The following is a 20625-nucleotide window of genomic DNA, read 5'->3' on the forward strand; positions in this document are numbered from 1 at the left end:
TTACACTTGTTTTTTGTACATTTCTCAGTTTCCAATGTTTGCTGAGCTGTCTGCTCTATTTTTACACTAATTACACAAATTAAGGACACTAGTTAGAGTCGTATCAATAGTCTTATCGCTAACTCTCAGCAAGAAAGTGACTGAGAATATTTTTCAGAATGCCAGTCTAGAAGAGGTCAAATGACTGGAGATGGGGCTTGGTGAGTAACTACAAGAAAATTTTGAAGGACAAAAAGCAAAATGGAAAAACGAGGACAAGCCAAAAGTAAAGTTAAACAGAGACAGAACTGTAAAGAATTCAGGTACCAGACGTGCCAAAGTGCAAAATGTGCCAGGAGATCGCTCTGTCAAGTGTAGGATGTAGTTCTTTTTATCAACTGGATATTCGTGCGGAGTTGCAACTTTCCTCCGATGAGCCTCCTTCTTCTTTGTTTGAAGAGACAGGGGGAATGTATGTATGTAAGAGACTATTACATAGAGTATGAAGAAAATCATATAGTAATAATCAGAGTGCAGTAGGGAGATTATTCAGAATGGTATAAGACAAGTTAACTATCAAAATGATCTTCAATACTGTCTTCAATAGAGTAACAAAGGTTAACAAACACTAATTTTATTAATAATCTAATGAAGTAATGTCGTAGGCATACAGCTATAATTTACGACTGAAGTCAAGCACCTTTATATCAGAGTGAGAAAGAGAGAAAGAGGGGGCGAGTATCTGTATGGATGTGTGTATATGTGTGTGTAGTGCAGAGACAGAAAGAGGGAGAGAGAGAGAGAGAGAGGAAAAGACTGCTGATCAATTATGTGTTTGTTTCTGTTTATTTTCTTAGTGAAACATCATTTTGAATATTGAATACATTATTTTATCTTCTGTTCCAAGGACATTTGTATATCGTCTTGTCCCTTTTTAAAGTTCAACAGCTGGGTGATCACAAGGTGATAATTAAAGTTCACGTCCTGCCGTTAATTGTAGTATCAGATAAAAACGTCAGTCGATCCAGGTTGAAGAAGGTAGTGCCAGGTGGGGCATATGTTACTTCTGAAACCTTTTTTATAGGGTGAGAAGTTCATTTGAAAAGTCCTGAGCATGTTAAGAGTTTATTGCAAAAAGGTGATAATGTCACTTAGTGGGTCCAGAAAGTCTGCAAAACCTTAATCAAAACTCACTGTTTGTCTCAAAGTGGTATTAATGATGAAAAGGAGGTTTTGAATAATAGCAAACCAATACATTATATTTCTTGTATTTCTTCAAATGTTCTGTTTTTGAAGTCCTGTAGAGTGCCTCTACTCACATGATTTTCATAGTCTTTGTAGGTTTTTGCATTCAACTAGAAGAAAGTTATACAAGGGGAACCCTTTGTTTGATGTATTTTATCAGTATGAATATGTGATTAAAGTACACTGAATATATGCTTTGGCTGAATCCACAATGTGAATAAAGCCATGGCAGCAGTGGATTGTAGTCAGTATGACTGTTGCCACTGTTGGTCCTTTTTGGTCAGTGCTTTGTTAGACCACACATATCAAATCAGGAAGCCACGCAGGACCCTGGAGTAGGCTGTAAAGTGTATTTCCATACAACAGTCAGACGAATATGTGCACTTTGTTTTGATTGCACAAATAAAACTGGTTGGAACCATTGTGTCAGTTTAAGAGAATGGACCAAACCCAATCAGATTATCGACTGGGAAGAGGTCAAACTCAGGAAGACATCCACATTTGAAAGAATGAAGAAATAGTCCATTTGTTGGGGACTGTTTTCAGCGGCAGATTAATCCACATTTGGTGCTCAGGGAGTATTTGAGGCAGCAGGATGGTGTATGTTGGGATTGACCTCAATCTAGTCTGACACAACTGCTTCAGGCTGCAACCACCCCGAACTTAATCCCAGCTGCAGAGTACAGCAGTATCAGACTTCACTTGAACTTGGAGAAAATATGATAGCATCAGTTGTCTTCAAACAGAGTCTAGTGCTAATCACATTGTCTGAGCCTCAAATTATCCTTCTATTGCTGCCTCCTCTCTTCTTTTCCTACATCCACTTTTCTCTTATTCTGTTTAATGCCTCCTTCTCTTTATCTCTCTCTTTTCTGTGTGTTTAGTTTATAATGATATCTTGGTCTCTGGGCGTGGAGACTCCTTCTTCATCCGGACCCACTTTGAGTATGAGAAGGAGACTCCTCAGAGTTTGGCATTCAGCCGAGGGGACATCTTTAAGGTGGTGGATACTCTGTATGATGGCAAGCTTGGCAACTGGTTGGCAATCCGTGTTGGCAAAGACAAACAGCTGCTGGGGAAGGGCATCATCCCCAACAAGAGCAGGTAGGGCCATCAGCTGTTCCATTTTAAGGAACTTACGAAGCCTATGAAGGTATATCCTTAAGAGGGTTGAAGGCCTAAGTATGATTCAGAGTTGTTGGAGAGAGATATGGGAGGCAGTGGAGTGGAGCCAGGAGACTATAACACTAGGCTTTTCACCCTTTCTTTGAATGTGGGCATTTAAAACAAGTAGAAACACTTAAGACGTGGCCAGACAACATGTTGTACAAATTAGTTCATTCAAAGCACACTGAGGCCTTGAGGGATGGAAAAATAAATTGTTCTTCCTCCCGAGATATGGAGGTCTACAAAAGATTAACAATACCATCATCACCAGTTCCCATCCCTAGCCTCACAGAGACCAGGGGCTGTAATTACATGCTGATGCCCAGCAAAAATCACAGTGAGTTTTTTTCTAAAACATGGCTATTCAAATTTCCGTAGTAAAGATCCATCCATGAATTTCAGATGAGGTCAGAGGTACAGAAGAGTGCCTGTAAAAATGCATGAACATTATACATTCAAACCCCCATAATATAATTTACTGTAACTGAAACTACACACATTCAACAAGGCAGCAAGCTGGCATGACTTAGTGATTAGGTATGGAGCATGAAAGGTGACAGATTTTGGAGTTTGGAATCCATGTGTTCGTTGGTGAAGCAACTAATGCAACAGTTCACAGATTTAGCACTGGACTGCCTGTGTAAATGGTATATTTCTCTTTTTTTTCATTTTTCCATGGAAAAATACAACATTTATTGTTATGTCAGATAAAATTGTTGATTATATTTCAGGTGTTTACTTCCTTACTACCAATCCTGTTTCCACACAGCAGTGTTGCTATGTGCTTTGATAAATCAATGCTCAGAGTTCAGCTGCTACCACCTGGTCTGCAGTCAGTCAGTCTTCCACTAAGAGTTACAGTCCAGAGCGATGCAAGGTCACAATGAACCATAATGTATCACTCCTGATAAGGATGGAAATAAAAAAGTAATCTTGCTTAAAATATTAAAGAAGTGTGTCATCTTTAACTGTATGCCTTTTGGAAGTCAGGCCATCTTTTACTCGTTTAGGTATTCACAGCAACAGAAATTTTGACCAGGGATATCCAAACTTTTTCATGCCACTTTATTTGATAATGGATGGATTAGACATTAGACAGGTGTATTTGTCCTCCCTATCAGAGCAGAGCAGATGGCCAGTGTCCAGAGCTCTCATAAAGCTGTTGTGGGTGATCGAGCTGACTTCTGGCGGTTGCGAGGCCAGCGTTCTGTGAAGAGGAAGGACTTGAGGAAGAGCAGAGTAAACCTGAGCAGTCAGACCCTGGCCACCCGCTTTCCAGCATATGAACGAGTGGTGCTCCGTGAGGGTGGGTGAAAAAACTCCTTTGAATTGATTCACTATGTCTGTGTTTATGAAAATACTGGAAAAGTCTTTGAGTATTTGATTTGTTGTGCATTTTTTCATTTTTTCCCCTCATCAGTCTGCACTCAATACATTATAATGACAAAGCGAAAACTGATTTTTTTTTAAATTTTTTACAAATTTATTTAAAAGGAAAAACTGAAATATCAAATTGACATAAGCATTCAGACCCTTTTATGAATTTTTTGAACTGAAATAGCTCAGATGCCTCCCATTTCTTTTGATCATCTTTGAGATGTTTCTATGCCTTGATGGAGTCCACCTAGTGGTAAATCAAATTTATTGGACATGATTTGGAAATGTACTTTATAAGTTCTCATACCTAACAATGCATATCGGGGCAAAAACCAAGCCATTACTTCAAGGGAACTGCCTGCAGATCTCAGAGGCAGGTTTGTGTCAGAGCACAGATCTGGGGAAGGCTACAAAATATTTCTGCTGCATTGAAGGTTCCCAAGAGCACAATGGCCTCCGTAATTCTTAAATGAAGAAGTTTGCTGCTAATGTCTTGGTGCCAGATATCACAGGGTATCCTCAGGGGTCTTGTAAAATCCACGGCGCTGTATGTTGGAGATGCTGATGAACCGAGGCATCACTTTCTCTTGTATTTTGTTTTTTCTTGTCCTTTGTGATTAATGCTTAAAGGAGAGTTAATGTTTTTTTTAGGGTACTCAAAAAACAGATTCAGTCTGATCCAGTTTTGGACAGTTTCTGAGGAAATTTTCCACAAAGCCACTAACATGCATTAAAGCATGGTCACAGTCAAAACATTATATTTTTAGATTGGAAATGATCAGATATTTTTTCTCTTGATTTATGAAATTTGAAAATTTGATTGCTCTGCATGTTTGTATGTGCTGCGTAATCTAACACTATTATTCCAGATATTCTTTTGCAAGTCAGTAACTTTTTTAGTTCCTCATATATGAATGTTTTAAGACTTCTGTATGATATACTGGCATGGCTAATGTTATCATCCGATTTTAGCTATTCACAGGTATATTGTATAGGCAAAATGTTGGCCTATAAGTAACAAGAAAAGTCAGCACAGAAAAGTCAGAGATATGTTTGAGGTAATTTAAAAACTCTGTCAGCTTAAAAAATCTAGTATTGGTCAGGTTCTATTAAAGACCACTTGATTATTAAAAGTTTGTCATTGCAGCTGGTTTCCGGCGTCCTGTGGTTCTGTTCGGCCCAATCGCTGATGCTGCTAATGAGAGACTGGCCTCTGAGATGCCTGAACTATTTGTTATTGCTAGTAAGTCTCTGCCAGCCACTTTCTGTCCGTGTGTTTGTGTGAGAAAGTCTTTCTTCCTATGTGAACAGAGTATTGCATGTAAATTAATCTTCCTTTGTTTCTGTGTTCTTATGTTAGAAACCGAGCCAAAAGACGCCGGCTCTGAGAAGTCCTCAGGTGTGGTTCGTCTGAACACCATCCGACAAATCATCGAGCAGGTCTCCAATCTCACGTGCACACACGTGCACACACACACACATACACACATGCAAAATATAATTTAATCAAATGTTGTGTTCCAATACCTTCATTTTGGGGAAAGAACTATTAAATTTTATCAATCTGTATTCATGAAATGGTATATTTAAAGGATTTTGTGAACCAACTACCTACAGTACATACTATAACCAAGCCCTGGGAAACTGTGATCTGTGTTTCATGAGTGGTTTAATTTGACAATTTATTTATATAGTGCCAAATCATAATATAAGTTATCTCAGGACACTATTCATATAGAGCCGGTCTAGACCGTACTCTTTATAATATTATTTACAGAGATCCAACAATCCCCAATGAGCAACCACTTGGCGACATTGGTGAGGAAACTCCCTTTTAACAGGTAGAAACCTTGAAGAGAAATGAGCTCTATGTAGGCGGCCATCTGCCTCGATTGGTTGGGATGAGAGGGGGGGGGGGGCAGAGAGAGAGAGGGGGGGGGGGGGGGGCAGAAAGAGAGAGAGAGAGAGAGAGAGAGGGGAGGGGGGGGGGAGAAAGAGAGAGAGCAGGAGGAAAGAAAACATAGCAAAATGCAAGTTCCCGATAGAGATGTATAGTAATAATAAGAATGAATAGACCTGCAGGCAGGTATTAACGGGGTCAATGCGCCCCCATGCAATTTGCACATGGTGGTCCATTGAGGCGATTTATGTTGGATTTACAGGCCCACAGGCACAATGCAAGTCAAAGGTTGATAGCAGCACAGAGACTGGAAAACATTCCACCAAGGTTGGAGTGTTTCTGAGGGGAATTCCAGTGGTGTGTTCCAGAAAGCGTGGTTAACCTAGCCTGGCTTAAAACCTGGACTTGAAGTTGAGTAAACCTGTTGCGACTTACCCCAAGTTGTATGTGAGCCGACAATCATGAGGGTCCTTAGATGTTACATGCAACAATTTATGAGGATTGGACTTAAACCTTAGATGAGTTTGAAAAAGCAGGTTTTTCATATTATTCAACTTTGTGCAAAAGTGGTACTTAGTGGCCAATATGCATCAAATTTTGTACAAGTTTAATGTTTATCAGACAGACCTATGTAAAGATACAAAATCACTTCCTTTGTATGAGTACATGTTTTACCTTTATAAGTTTTGCATTTTTTTGAGTATCAAAATTCTTTTAATAACTTGTCTATGAGACTACATAGATGACACGTGCCAATTTTCATGCAGATAGCACTTAGAACCTAAGAGTAATTTGGAAAAACAATTTTAGCATATTTCATGATTTTGTGGTGAACACCGCTGTTCACCACAAAATCATGAAAAGCTCTGCATGCTAGTGAAGTGGCTGACATACCTATGCCGTTACAGCGACATTATGCAGCAATTTGGACAGCGACCATTACCAGTCTTGTGCATAGGAACAAACTGCATGCTGGATTTCATCTACGATGCTCACCATTGCAGAATTACAGAGTGGAAGAACAATACACTAAACCCAGTCAAACATATGCTGACTACATACACCAGATGGGTGCCCCACTGGACAACTGCTTTGTCTTCATAGTTGGCACAGTAAGACCTATTGCTAGACCATGAATGAACCAGTGAGTGATGTACAGTGGCCACAAAAGAGTGCAAATCTTAAAATTCCAGGCAGTTGCCATTCCAAATGGCTTAATTGCCAATCTAAATGGTTCAGTGGGTAAGTTACACATAATCAGGACTCATGTGACATAAAGTTACATTTGAAAAATGCAAATTTAGGGCTACTCCTAATGCTGAGTTTGATTTAATAAATAACGCTGATTTTGTATTGAAGAGGGAAGGAAATGTGATTTTGGGCTGTTAGCAGTCTCTGGATTACTACCTGTAATGGAACAGCATACAGTGTCCCATGCTGGCCATCCATTGTGCTTATATGGAGATCCTGCATTTGCACTGAATGCTCACCTCCAGGGCCCATTCAGAAATATTATTCTTGCTCCCCAGATGATGGCATTCAACAAATGTTTGAGTGAAGTGAGATTGTCTATAGAGTGGTTGTTTGGGGGCATTGCATATTACTTTAAGTTCATGGACTTTAAGAAAAATTTCAAATTGGGTTGAGCAACGTAGATAAACTCTACCTTGTTAAGAAATGCACCCACTTGCCTGTATGGCAATCAGACAACAAAATTTTTCAAACTGGATCCTACACACATTCGGGACTATTTTTAATGAGTTATTTACTCTCTGTTGAGTGCATAGGTTGTGGCTACCAAGTGCTGCACAGCTGTAACATTAACCCACAAATGAATTGAAACAAATTACTAAATTCTATTCTAACCTTAAACATTTTTATGTTGTTACTGGCAAGATACATAATACAGAACATTATTGTATGTATTAGAGTTAATGGAGACATTATATACTAGCAAAAGAGTATAACGATTTCACATCAATGAAAAGGAAACAATGTCCATACATGTATTGTATTTTGTTTTATTATTAAATATTGGACATAAAATATTAAAACATTCAACATCTCATCTCATCTCAACTTTCCTTGACAAGTTTTCCAATTACAGCAAGCATGCATGCCCTCGCTGCTGCTGCTGCAGAAGTAGCATTACCCGGGCAGCCTGCATTTGGGTGTGCTGTTGCTGCATAATTCTGTTACTTTCATGGATGTCCTACTACTCCCCTCGTCTTTACTAATTTTCTTCTTATATTTATCCTGGATCAGGGCAAACCTCTCCCTCACAGACCTTTGTGAAACTTTAAATTGAAGGTACAAGGAACTGTTCAAGGCATCTGCAATAGTAGACCAGGCCTTCCCCTTGTCCAAACTCCCTTTCTTGTACTTGAAAGGCTCCAACACTAGGATTTCTTTAGCGAGCGTATCATTGTGCCTTTCTGTCTACTCTAAGGGGGCTCAGATACATATGGGCATACATACTAGTTAGCCGAGCCTCAATGTATGGCCAGCTACATAGTTTTGGACATAAATTAGGCTAAAGTTAAGATACCCGTCCTGTTAAATAATTCCCTAATACAAATCAAAAGTATTGAGAATAGCCAGTGGTGTGAAGTAACTAAGTACATTTGCTCAAGTATTGTAGTTGTACAGTTTTGATTTACTTGTACTTTACTTGAGTAATTACATTTTATGATACTTTATAATTCTACTCAGCTACGTTTCAGAAGGAAATATTGCAATTGTTACTCCACCACATTTATTTGATAAATTGAGTTACTAGTTACTTTACAGATTTAGATTATTATAGCAAAATGTTATCAATAAAAAAGAGCTACACAACAGTCTATAAAGCAATTCAAATTAGCCCCAACTCTACCAGCTCCAAAATTAAAATCAAACATGCATTTATTAATTATAGATTATAATCCACAAATATACATTATTCTAAAATGAGTCATTCTGCATAACAAGTACTTTTACTTTTGGTACTTTAAGTATATATTGATATTAGTACTTTTGGACTTTTACTTGAATAATACAGAGTATTTCTGCATTGTGGTATTGTTGCTTTTACTTGAGTAAATGATGTGAGTACTTCTTCTATCCCTGAGAATAGCCTATTTGTTACCTACAATGAGTAAGTAATTTGTGAATTATCAACAGAACGGTGAGTGACTCAAAGAAAAATTGCAAATCCAAATCTTGCTACTTATTGTGGTCGCCTAGCATCATCTTGAGGGCTGCTGGCAATGGATGAGATTTCTAATAACAAACTGGAAAATCTGTCAAATTAGCTGGTATCTTTAACAAATATACTCATAATCCAAAGGACAACTAACAGTATAATAAATGGAATGACAGTATCAAATATGATACAAACGCACAATTGCCTGCTAAATCTTTCATCTATTGCCGGGTATGGCAAAAAGGCTTACATATTGCCTAAACGAGGCATATATATGGTGAGTAGAATTGGTCCAAGCACAGAACCTTGAGGAACCTCCGTGTCTAACCTTTGCGTACATGGAGGATTCATTATTAATGTGTACAAGCTGAAATCGATCTGATTAATAGGAATTAATACAGCTCTAGTGCGGTTCCTTTAATGCCAATTAAATGTTCCAGTTTCTGTAATAGGATGTGATGGTCAATGGTGTCAAAAGCAGCACTAAGACCCTGTTCATACCTGGCATTAACATGTGTCTTGGGTGAGCTGATCAGAAGAAGACAGCTGTAAGTATGTCAGTTTACATTGCATTATATTGTGTCTCCACATGCGTCTCGAGTGACCACTTTTAATCGGATCTCACTCTGTATGCAAATAAACATGTACATCAGTTCTGTTTGCAAAGACCAAGTGTGTTGTTGTTTTTAACGGGCTAGAGGCTGCAATGTACTTCCCATGCCTAGTCTGCCGGAAATTAAAAGAAGAAGAAGAAATCAAAACAATACAGACTGGGTCTATTCCTTGTTGTCTTCGAGACCAAATCATCCAAGATGTTTGAAACTCGTAATAATCTCTATGGGCTTTTTGAAATTTTCAGACATCGTTGACAGAACCAGTTTATTTGTTTGACTTGCATTTGTTTGCAAATGAGTGTGGACATGTGTTTACGCAGAGGAGGTCAGTTGAGTAGGCAGTCCTTCAATGTGGCCCAGTACACATTCACATACACACTAATGTGTCTACACAAGAATGTGGCCATATGCAGCCCAGATCACCCCGCATGTGGTCTGAGCAATCAGATCTAAGTGCGTCCTGAATGGGTCTTAGGTACATTCACACCTGTACTTCTGATCAGATCACCCAAGATGCATGTTAATGCAAGGTATGAACAGGGCCTAAGATCTGACAAGAGACAAGTCCTTTGTCCGATGCAATTAGAAGGTCATTTGTGACTTTCAACCAGTGCTGTCTCTGTACTCCAATGCACTCTAAATGTTGACTGTAAATCCTCAAATAAACTATTATGTAGAAAATCACACAACTGACTGGTTGCTTTCTGAAGGACCTTAGAAAGGAAGAGAAAGTTAGATATATTCTCTTGAAGACAGATTAATCATATATAGTAAAGAAGTGCTAACTAAGGGTGAAACTTCCTTAAGCAGCCTAGTTGGGATTGGGTCAAAGAGACAGGTTGATGGTTTAGCTGAAGAAATCGTTGAGGTTAGTTGAAGAATGGGAGAAAAATTGTCCTAATACACTGTATATCAGGTCTTAACAGTTGTTTTTAAGGTTCATGTGTTTGAAGATAAATCAGTGCTGAGGGCATGAGGTGATAAATTTTGTTTCTAATAGTTAGAGTTTTATAATTAAAGAAGCTCATGAAGTCATCACTACTGAGAGCTGTAGGAATACTGGGATCAATAGAGCTATGACTCTCTGTCAGCCTGACTACAGTGCTCAAATGAAGCCTAGGGTTGTTTTTATTTCCCTCTATTCATGATGAGAAATAGGCTGCTCTGGCATTACAGAGGGCCTTCCTATAGATATTTAAGACTGACTAAGCAGGATCCTTCAAATTTGATGGAATGTCATATCCTTTCAAGTTTTCGCGTAGTTTGCTTTAATTTGCGGGTTTGAGAGTTAAACCATGGAGCTAACCTTTTTTGTGTTGTCTTCTTTTTTAGGGGGGCAATGGAGTTGAGTGTAATTTGCACTGAGCCTGCTAAACTATCGACAAGATTATCAATTTGGGAGGGACTAAAGTTAGCATAGGAGTCCTCTGTTATATTGAGACTTGGCATTGAATTAAGTGCTGATAGAATCACTTCCTTAAATTTACCTACAGCACTATCAGATAGAAGTCTAGTAAAGGCATTTTTGCATAATGGCGTGTAATCGAGTAATGCAAATTCAAAAGTAATTAAATAGTGGTCTGATAAATGAGAATTCCGTGGAAAACTAATAAATGTTCACTTTCGATGCCGTATACCAGAACAAGGTCGAGGGTGTAGTTAAAACATTGTGTGGGTTTATTTACACTCTGAGAGAAGCCATTTGAGTATAATAATGAGATAAACTCAGTGCTAAGGACTAAACTTGATTAAAAACTCTGAGGATTCAGATGATAATTCAGAGTACAGGCCAGCAGCATGGTACACTATAACAAATAGAAGTCCACCTCCTCGGCCGGTGCCTCGAAGGGATGTTACTATTAATATGATGGGGGGGGGGGATGATTCATATAAACTAAGATATTCTTCATGACATGGTCAGGTTTCAGTAAGACAAAATATATGATAATCTGATGTAATAAACTAGTAAACTAGATCGTTTACTAATACAGCTTTAGATGACAGGCATCTAATGTCCACATTTAATTCTCATATTTCCTTAGCCCATTTTGTTGTATTAGGGGTGGTGTTAATTTTTTATTAGGTTTTTATGAATATCTTAAAAATATCTGTTTACTTTTGATTTGATTAATTAGGTTGTCGGGGGCAGATACAGTCTGTGTTGGGTTTTGGGTAGGTGATTGCTCTAATGGAAGTGCAGTGAAGCTTGTAGGACTACAGCTCTGCCTCCTGGTCACAACTCTGGGTTGTCATGGTATTGGTCTACTAATAAATTGGTCAGATTTCTAGATATGAGAGCTGCTTCACCCAAAGAGGGATGAATGCCATCTCTCCTAATCAGACCAGGCCTTTCCCAGAGAGTCTTCCAGTTATCTACAAAGCCCATGTCATCTGTTGGACACCAGCGGTTGAATGATGACATGCGGCTATACATGTCATCACTAGTCAGATTTGGTGGGGTCCCAGAAAAAACTATGGAATCTGACATTGTCTTTGCGTATATACATCTCAACTAAACATTAATTTTAGTGACCTGTGATTGGTGGAATCAGGTGTTGTTACTGCTGATGTGAATAACAATCTTACTATATTAATAATAATCTTACTATACTTACACTTATCCTTAGCCAGCAGTTGTAAATAGTCACCCACTCTGGCCCCATGAATTAAATGAACTATGGTCGCTGGTTTCCCTCACTTAACGTTTCTCAAGATAGAGGTGCCATTAATCAGAATTGGTTTCTTATTGGGTGTGTTGTTGGAGAGAACCTTTTCGAAACATGAACTGGTTGGTGGTGAACTTTGGGCTTCTGCTCAGGGCTACGCTTCTTGCTATAGACAGTCATCCAGCCGCCCTGGCTTCCTGGCTGCAACACTTGGAATATACCCCAGACCTTTTATCTGCTTAATTTGTTATTAAATAATGAGGGAACAGGCCACGCCTGGCCATGAAATTGATTGTCAGTCAATTGTCCAATTACTTTTGAGCCTCTGAAAATGAGGGACTATGTATAAAAATTACGGTAATTCCTAAATGTTTAGTGCATATTCTTGATGGCTTCGTTTCAGATCCATTGTGGTGTTGTTCAGAAGCTAAATTACGAAAATTGTGTCACTGTCAAATTATCTAACTGTAAATGCCTTCACCCAAGTATATTTTTTATTATTTATTTCCATCAGCATTGTATTAAGTGTTAAAGAAAACCACAGCATCTGCATCTGGCTTCAGATTTGAGGTGTTGAGGTTCCAAGATCCCAGCAGTAGCCGTGCATGATAAACACATTTTTTTTAAAAGGAAGTGATAAGTTCCTGTGAGGAACAAAGTGAATCTAAGTATAAACTGATTTTACTTGGTTTTCAAACATGTAATCCAGTAATAGAACACGTGTGTTACATGTACAGGCTCATACACATTATACTTAAAGCCACACTACGTGGGCTCCAAGCAGTTGGTATGTAAAAGATATTGATGTGGTTAAAGGAAGCACATTAAAGAATTTAAAGTTACCTTAGGGATGCCTCATCCCCTGATCTGAAGGCAGCATCTCTTGTTAAACATCATTTAGTTTATTACTCCAGTGAAAATTTGCCAACATGGCAACGTGGGTACTTACCTCATTGTAAATTGGTTTCTCTCTTCATTCCTTGAAATCCACTCTCTTCTAGGGTATTTTTCCCAACTTTTTTAGCTGTAATCTCTGGTGTTGACTTGCCCATTCACTCTTCTATTCAGTCAGTCAGTGATATTTAGCCTTCAGCTGTCTTGTGTTTATGGGAAAAGGTGTTTGTTACAAGGTCGCTAAAAACAAAAATAACATTGTTTTTATTATTTTTTGTTTATTAAATGAACATCCCTGTTTAGACAAAATAAATTTGTCTAAACAGCATGACATACTGTTGAGTAAGGTTATTTTCCACAGCTGGATTTTTAGTGATTTGTGTGATTTTGAATGAGCTTTTTCTACTTCTTTCGGGACCTATAAGTTCTAGTTTCATTTTTGTTTTTCTTTTTAAAGTGAGCCTGTGTAAACTTTTCTGAACAGTGGCTACTGTGGCCTGTAGTGACAATTATGGGATAATAATAAATGCTAAAAAATTTAATTTAACAGTAGTACAAGTAGAAAAGGGTCATAAAAATAATGACTGATGAATCACAGTAAATCATTGCACCTACACAGCAAGCATTATGATATCTAAAATTAAGCCACTATCCACCATAAGCTTCTGGTCATACTAGACCATCTAAGGCTGTAGCAGGAAAACTTCTGAGCAATTTTCATTTGTATGAAAACCATACATTTTTTACCTGTTGACTGTATGACACGTCCTTTAAAAAGAACACAACCTGTTTTAAGATGTGCTCTGATAAAGTCTTCATGCTGGAACATGTCAGCACAATTGTCAGGCCATTAGTTGTAAATAAAATCACCAAAATTATCAAGGCAGAAAGTGACTCTTACTTTTTTTAGTACCATTTCAGTGTCACCTTTTCCAGCTAAATTTTTGGATAAAACTGGTCCACAGCTGGTATGGTGCGACCTCCATTAACAGTCTTCAGCATTACTTCATGTTCCCTTTCTTTACACCACGCAGGACAAGCACGCCCTGCTGGATGTGACACCCAAGGCAGTGGACACTCTGAACTACACTCAATGGTACCCCATTGTCATCTTCTTCACCCCAGACAGCAAGCATGGTATCAAGGCCATGAGGCAGAGGATCATCCCCAGCTCCAACCGCAGCGCCAGCAAACTCTATGAACAAGCCTTCAAACTGAGGAAGACCTGCTCTCACTTATTCACTGGTACAGTCAACACACATTCAGTCAGGTTTAATGTACAATAACACTGTACAGTAGCTGTATATCTACGATAATTGAAGTGTACATGCTGAGGTTGGACGGTTTTCTCATCCAGCCACCATTGATCTGAACTCAGCCAACGACGCCTGGTATGGCAGCGTCAAAGACTCCATCAGAGCGCAGCAGATGCAGGCTGTCTGGGTTTCTGATGGCAAGGTAAACACACACACACACACACACACAAACACACACACAGAGTCATGTTTCCATTGCTTCAGAGGGCATTACATTGACTTACATTAATCTCTGGGAGACTTAACCTAACCTTCACCTAAACCTAACATTACCTTAACCTTAAAACAAGCCTTCACCCTAAAATTTAATGATTTATGTTATGGGGATGTGCTTTTTGTCCACAAAAGGAAATCAAGTCCCCGCAGTGTGACTGTGTAAACAGATTTATGTCCCCACAACATGAGTAATACAAGCCCATACACAAACAAACACACACACACGTCCCAAAAATAGAGATATTATCGAAACCTCTTATTTGAAAGGGCAAAAGAGTGAGCCAGCAATGTCAGTTAAAATCATTCACTGCATGCATGCACGACAATGGTCAGTACAGTAGGTCAAAGTTTAATGTACTGTACTGAGGGACATACTGTAATTCTAATGGACATTTATAAAACAATTTTGGTATCAATGTTTACAGTTCCTGACTTTTGCTCCCAAATATAATGTTAAACCATACTGTAGGTTTAACTGTATATTTAAATTCTGTCTGATGACATGTGTGGTTGCCCTGTTCACTTTGTTGTAAGGCAAAGTAGTTTTTTGTACATTTCATTAAAAGCTAACTCAAAGTGTAAAGCCATGTCTCAGTTTATATAATCATGTGTTTCAATTACTTGTACTTCACAGCTTCAGTCCACAAATATCAGTATGAGCAATGCCATCTACACAGGTGTCCAGTTTATTAGGTCCACCTAGCAAAAACTAAGCCAGTCTAATCCAACAGTCATGCAATAGATCCTTGAAACTGTTTCAGAGAGGTTTTGATTTGACTGAATGATCATTTTGGAGGCTGCAGTTTATGGTGTATTTAAACTATATGTTATACAGAGAGGTGTTTCTATTATTTTGTCCACCCCTTTTTTATCAGTGAGGGATGGCAAAATAATACAAAAACCCGCCTGAAACAGTTTCAACACAAACTACACCTTAGAACCTTCTTGAAGATAGGATTTATTGCAGGACTGTTGTATTAGACTGCATTAGTTTTATCTAGGTGTACCCACTAAACTGGGCACTGAGTGTACATCATAGTTTATTCTTATTCCATTTCATTAGACTGTAGTGGACTGACTGCCCTCCGTGTCACCTTGATAGCAGCCACCTGTGTGTGCACTCTGAGAATGCTCACCATGTGTCTTTCTACTTCCTACCAGTAGTGCTCTACAGCTTGGCCTTTGTTTGTCTTTCTTTCTTCTCTTTTGTTGTTGTGCTATCCGTCTGTCCATCCTTCCTTCCTGTACACCCAAGATCCACCATGTGTCTCTTCTAGCTGGAGGGAGTAGAGAATGATCTGGAATGCCAGGATGTGGAGCGTCTGTCCTTCCTGTCCGCCATGTCTGCTGACTACCTCAGCATGGACAGCCGGCTGACCTCCGACCTGGATGATACCGCCGACGAGGGGGGGACCTGCACTGACAATGAGCCTGATTTGGAGACAATACACATCTCTGCCATCAGTCGCTCATCTGAACCTGTCACTGCTGAAGAGGTCAGAGTCTCACACACACATACACACACACACACACACACACACACATTCAATGCTGCTCCATGTACTGATCCGCTACAGCAGCAACCTCTCTTTTTTACAAAATGCCTTTTATCACAGACTAAAGCAATGATTATGAAAAAAAATCTTTCTTATTTAAATGTTGGGGATTTTAGAATTTTTTTTATCTTTATTATTGAAAACAGTTCATAAATATTTTTTATTGACCCCTGGGCAGTAGTGGAAAGTAGCTAAGTATATTTACTCAAGTATTGTTGAGCAATTTTTAAGGTACTTGTACTTCATGTAAGTCAGTATGTTTGAAATGAAGTAGTTTGTATTAAGTGTCATCCAAACACATCTAAAGGCAGTTTTTACCTGTTATAACCTTCCCATCACAGAGAGGGGTGAAACACAATAAATGATACAGCTGGGATTAACGCTGCACACTTTCACACAGTTTCTCCTCAAAGATTTTACTTCATCATGTTGCACTTGGAACACAAAAGTGTCATGCTTTGTATGTATAAAAATTCATCTGCAAAGTAAGTAGTAACTATGTGTGTGAGATAAATGTATTTGAATAAAAAGTACAATATGTCCCTTTTTAAATATAGTAAATGAGTTGAACACTAAAAGTTTGTAACTATAAATATAGCAAAAGTGTATGTAATAGAAGACAAGTTTATAAGTAAACGACCCTTCAACAACAATGCAATTCAAAGTTCTTTAAATAAAACAGGAATGCATTTAGACAAGATTGAAATGAAACACAAGGCAATCTAAAAAATACATAAATAGGATTTAAAAGAAAAGATTTAAAAGAAAATAGAATAAAGAAAAAAAATTATTGAATTAAACTGAACAAACAAACAGAATAAACAGAATTTAAAGTTAACAGTGCCGTGCAAGATATGAATAAATAAAACTTTCTTCATAGCCTTAATTTAAAAGACCTGAGACTGGAGCAGACCTTGTGTTTTCTGGGAGTTTGATCACTGCTTCTCCATGTTTAGTTTTGCCCCATAGGTACAGTAAGCAGATTTGTCCCAGACCATTTGAGAGGTCTGGATGGCAATAGATAGCAGCAGATCAGAAATGTATTTCAGCCCTAAACTAATCAGTTCTTTATAAACCAACAGTCTTGTTTTATAAATTAATTGTTTGACACAGAGGAGGTCAGTGCAAATACTTGAGAACTGGGCTGATGTAATCCATATGTCAATGTCAATTTCACGGACATGTCAGATTTATGCTCTCATAAACATACACGTTTTTTGTCCACCCCCATGTACAGACATGATGGGGGGGGGGGGAGTCAATCAGAGATATACATTGCAGACACTGTTTAAACAATACATTTCAATAGGATCACTTTTAAATATTTTTGGAAAATCAAAACTTAAATTCACTCTACCATCAAGATAAGCTTCCCCGTCAGGGCGCCGGCACTCAGGCAATATAACTTGTCATTTACATTGATATTTCTGGGATTACACTGCTGACAAACAGACCAAAGTCAGGTTAATTTAAGTGCATCTTAAAGTGCACACCCACCCCTGTCATTGTCCTGCCCACTGACCTGTCCTGTGTACTATATGGAGGGGTATAATGTGTGTGTGTGTGTGTGTGTGTGTGTGTGTGTGTGTGTGTGTGTGTGTGTGTGTGTGTGTGTGTGTGTGTGTGTGTGTGTGTGTGTGTGTGTGTGTGTGTGTGTGTGTGTGTGTGTGTGTGTGTGTGTAGATCTTGCGCAGATACATTCCAGACATCAGGAGTCGTATGAGGAAAATCAGCAGCCAGGAAGTCCTCAACAGTTCTAGCCTTCCAGCTGTCTCCTTACCAGACGGCAAGGTGAGGGACACATACAGTGTATTTGTGCAGTATTAATCCAGCTACCACTAGAAACACGTTTTTGGTGTCCTTAAGCAATGTATACCCCACACAACAAATTGTAAGGATTTGCTGCTTTTTTCTCTCTGATATCATTGAGAATCTCTTTGAGTTCTAGACTGTTGGTCAGAAAAAAGACATTTTGGCATTTGGGAGGATGGGCATTTCTCCTTATTCTGAAGTTTTATACAATAAACAATTAATGGATTAAGATTAAAATTTGAGTAGTGTGCCTTCTATCCACAAAGCAAAGTCAACAATGAACAATGAACATAAATATACCTGGTAACACTTAAGTAATAGTTTCCAAATGCAAATATAAAAATAGTAACAATATTATCATTTGAAAAGGAGTGAACAGTGGACTTTTCTGTTTAATTTTCTTTTGGAAGCCTCCTTGTGGATACTGGGCCCTAAGCAGCTGCCTAGTTCAATTATGTCTCAGTCTGGCTCTCCAGCTCAATTTTGGCGTGGTGCTCCTGTGGCACATCTGGAGGAACACAACAAAATTCTTCCTCTTCCTGCATTTAGCAGTGCCACAATTGTGTCGCAAAACTCTGATAAATTGGTGACAATTAAAGGCAGATGATGCTAAGATACCTTGTGAGGGATATAATACATGTCATTAATATATTGCCATTTTCCTAGTGAACAGCAAGAATGCAGTTCTGCAAGTCTCCATCTATAGAGGATCCCCTCTATTCTCCTCATTCACATTAACAGTTGTGTTTCTGGATGACAATTATTCACACTGCCACCATAGTGTGTTTATACTGGTGGTTCAATGAAAGATGTTTTTAAAGCTGAGTTGCTAATACTGATGAACCCACAGATAATGATCACCGGCTCTGAAGTTCTCCTTAGCTCTACAGAGCTCTTTAGTTTCTTTCAGCTCATTGTCCACTCTTAGGCATTTTGCTAACACATTTGCCATACCAACTTAATAATATGATAATATGTCAGATATTGTTTCTGCAGTTAACTTATACTAACCTTGCCCCAAGTGGCCGAAAAATCAATGCATGCAGTTTTAATTAAAATAACTTTCTTTAATGATATCATAGTCAAATAGGGCAACAACATGTAGGAGGTGTTGAAGAAGGGTTGTTAAGCGTCTGAATCAAATCATGTTGGATATGACTTGTACATACTGCATCACGCAACGTGCTGGTTGTGGCTTGAAGTGAGTCCAGCATCCTCAACACTTCCATTTTTCCACATATCAAAGGTAAATGTTTTATTATATATTAATCAAAGATGACATTATTTCTCATTAGCAAACAGTTAAGTATGATAACCTACAGTAACTCTGACCCTAACCTCCATATCCACCCTGGCAGCTCTTAACCTTTATCCAAAGGTACAAACTGCCCTCCCCTCTGGGGAACAACCTGATATGGAGAAACCACTCTCACCTCAGTTCAGATTCCTCCACCAACAGCTCACTGGACCAGATGGGTACCAAGAATTCCCTTCAGTTTTTGGTATTTGGTGGTGGGCATGTTCATAACAGTGGTGTTCTACCTTAAGCTGTGTTCAAGTTTTCATTCCAACAACACTTCACAGCAGCTGATATAGATGATTAGTCCTTAACTCTATTCAAAGTAAACAGTGAAAGTCGTTTAGGCCCTGCTTTTTGGTTGGAATGAAAACAGTTCAATTTCAACACTTTTCTAATGTTTTTGTGTTTTTTATAAATAGGTATTTTGATGTACACCATAAATGATCAATCCCACATTTTTTATTTGCTGAATCTTTTTACACTTGTCTGGTCTGACTAAATACCAATAAAACAGACCCACTAGCCTTATTAGCATACTAGTCTACTATCTAGTAGTATCTGTAGAATAGATAAATATTGTTAAATTTTTAGTGAATGGTTCCATCTGTCCAGGAAGAAACAAATTAACAGACCTAATTATTTTAGTCCGTTTCCACTGCAAGGACTAAATGAAAGGTAACATAAAACATATTCAGTACCACGGGTCCTGCTTTTGTTTCCACTGTTCTCTGTCTGCTTTGGGGAAGAGTTCCAGGAAGTAGTGGGCCCTGCTCCGGATGTGATACTACATCCAACTTCCAGGTACTTTCAGAGGTTAGTGTCAGTGCTGTTGATTGTGATTGGTCAAGCAGATGTGACATTGTATAACAATACGAACTACAAACAAACTATAACTACAAACACTATTTGTCTGGCAAAATGGGGAAACAATACTCAAAAAATAGAAAAAAAGATTACAACCAAAATGGAAATAAGTGGTTTTGATGCACTGGATGTAGTATTTCATATTCATCTAAAGATGAAAGAAAGTGTACACAATAGAAGCCACACCTCTTCATTTGTTATTTGTCTATCTGATTTCACATACCCACCAAACAGCACACAAAAATGAGGACGTCAGTCCTGCTTTTGCCTTTTGACACATGACATATATCTGAAACATCCCCTTGTACAATACAGTGGAAACACAAGAAAGAACCTATGCCAAAGACTCACAAGGTCCTTAAGGTCTTTTCAGATTATGGGAAGCCCCATGTTATAAGATGTGTGGTTTCTGCACTGAAAAAGGGTTGGTTCATCGAAGCAGATCCTGTCGGTAAACATTTAAAGAAATTTTGTTTAACAACTTCTGTTTCAGACAAAATTTCTGAACACGTTTTAGAAGCCCACTTTCTCAGAC

General features: G+C 38.5%; 1 protein-coding gene across 4 annotated transcripts in view; it reads left to right on the forward strand.

Moving 5' to 3' along the window:
• Positions 1–20625, forward strand: part of LOC120805729 (tight junction protein ZO-2-like) — a 129131-nt gene that overhangs the window by 100460 nt on the left and 8046 nt on the right. For all 4 annotated transcript variants that reach the window (XM_040156230.1, XM_040156231.1, XM_040156232.1 and 1 more), the window contains 8 exons: positions 2109–2328; positions 3513–3697; positions 4916–5011; positions 5129–5208; positions 14061–14271; positions 14384–14484; positions 15836–16054; positions 17798–17905. In XM_040156230.1, coding sequence (XP_040012164.1) covers positions 2109–2328; positions 3513–3697; positions 4916–5011; positions 5129–5208; positions 14061–14271; positions 14384–14484; positions 15836–16054; positions 17798–17905 — 1220 coding nt within the window. The remainder of the gene's footprint in view (positions 1–2108; positions 2329–3512; positions 3698–4915; positions 5012–5128; positions 5209–14060; positions 14272–14383; positions 14485–15835; positions 16055–17797; positions 17906–20625) is intronic.

Source organism: Xiphias gladius, chromosome 19 (genome assembly GCF_016859285.1).
Source record: "Xiphias gladius isolate SHS-SW01 ecotype Sanya breed wild chromosome 19, ASM1685928v1, whole genome shotgun sequence".
In the NCBI taxonomy this organism is placed as follows: Eukaryota; Metazoa; Chordata; class Actinopteri; order Istiophoriformes; family Xiphiidae; genus Xiphias; species Xiphias gladius.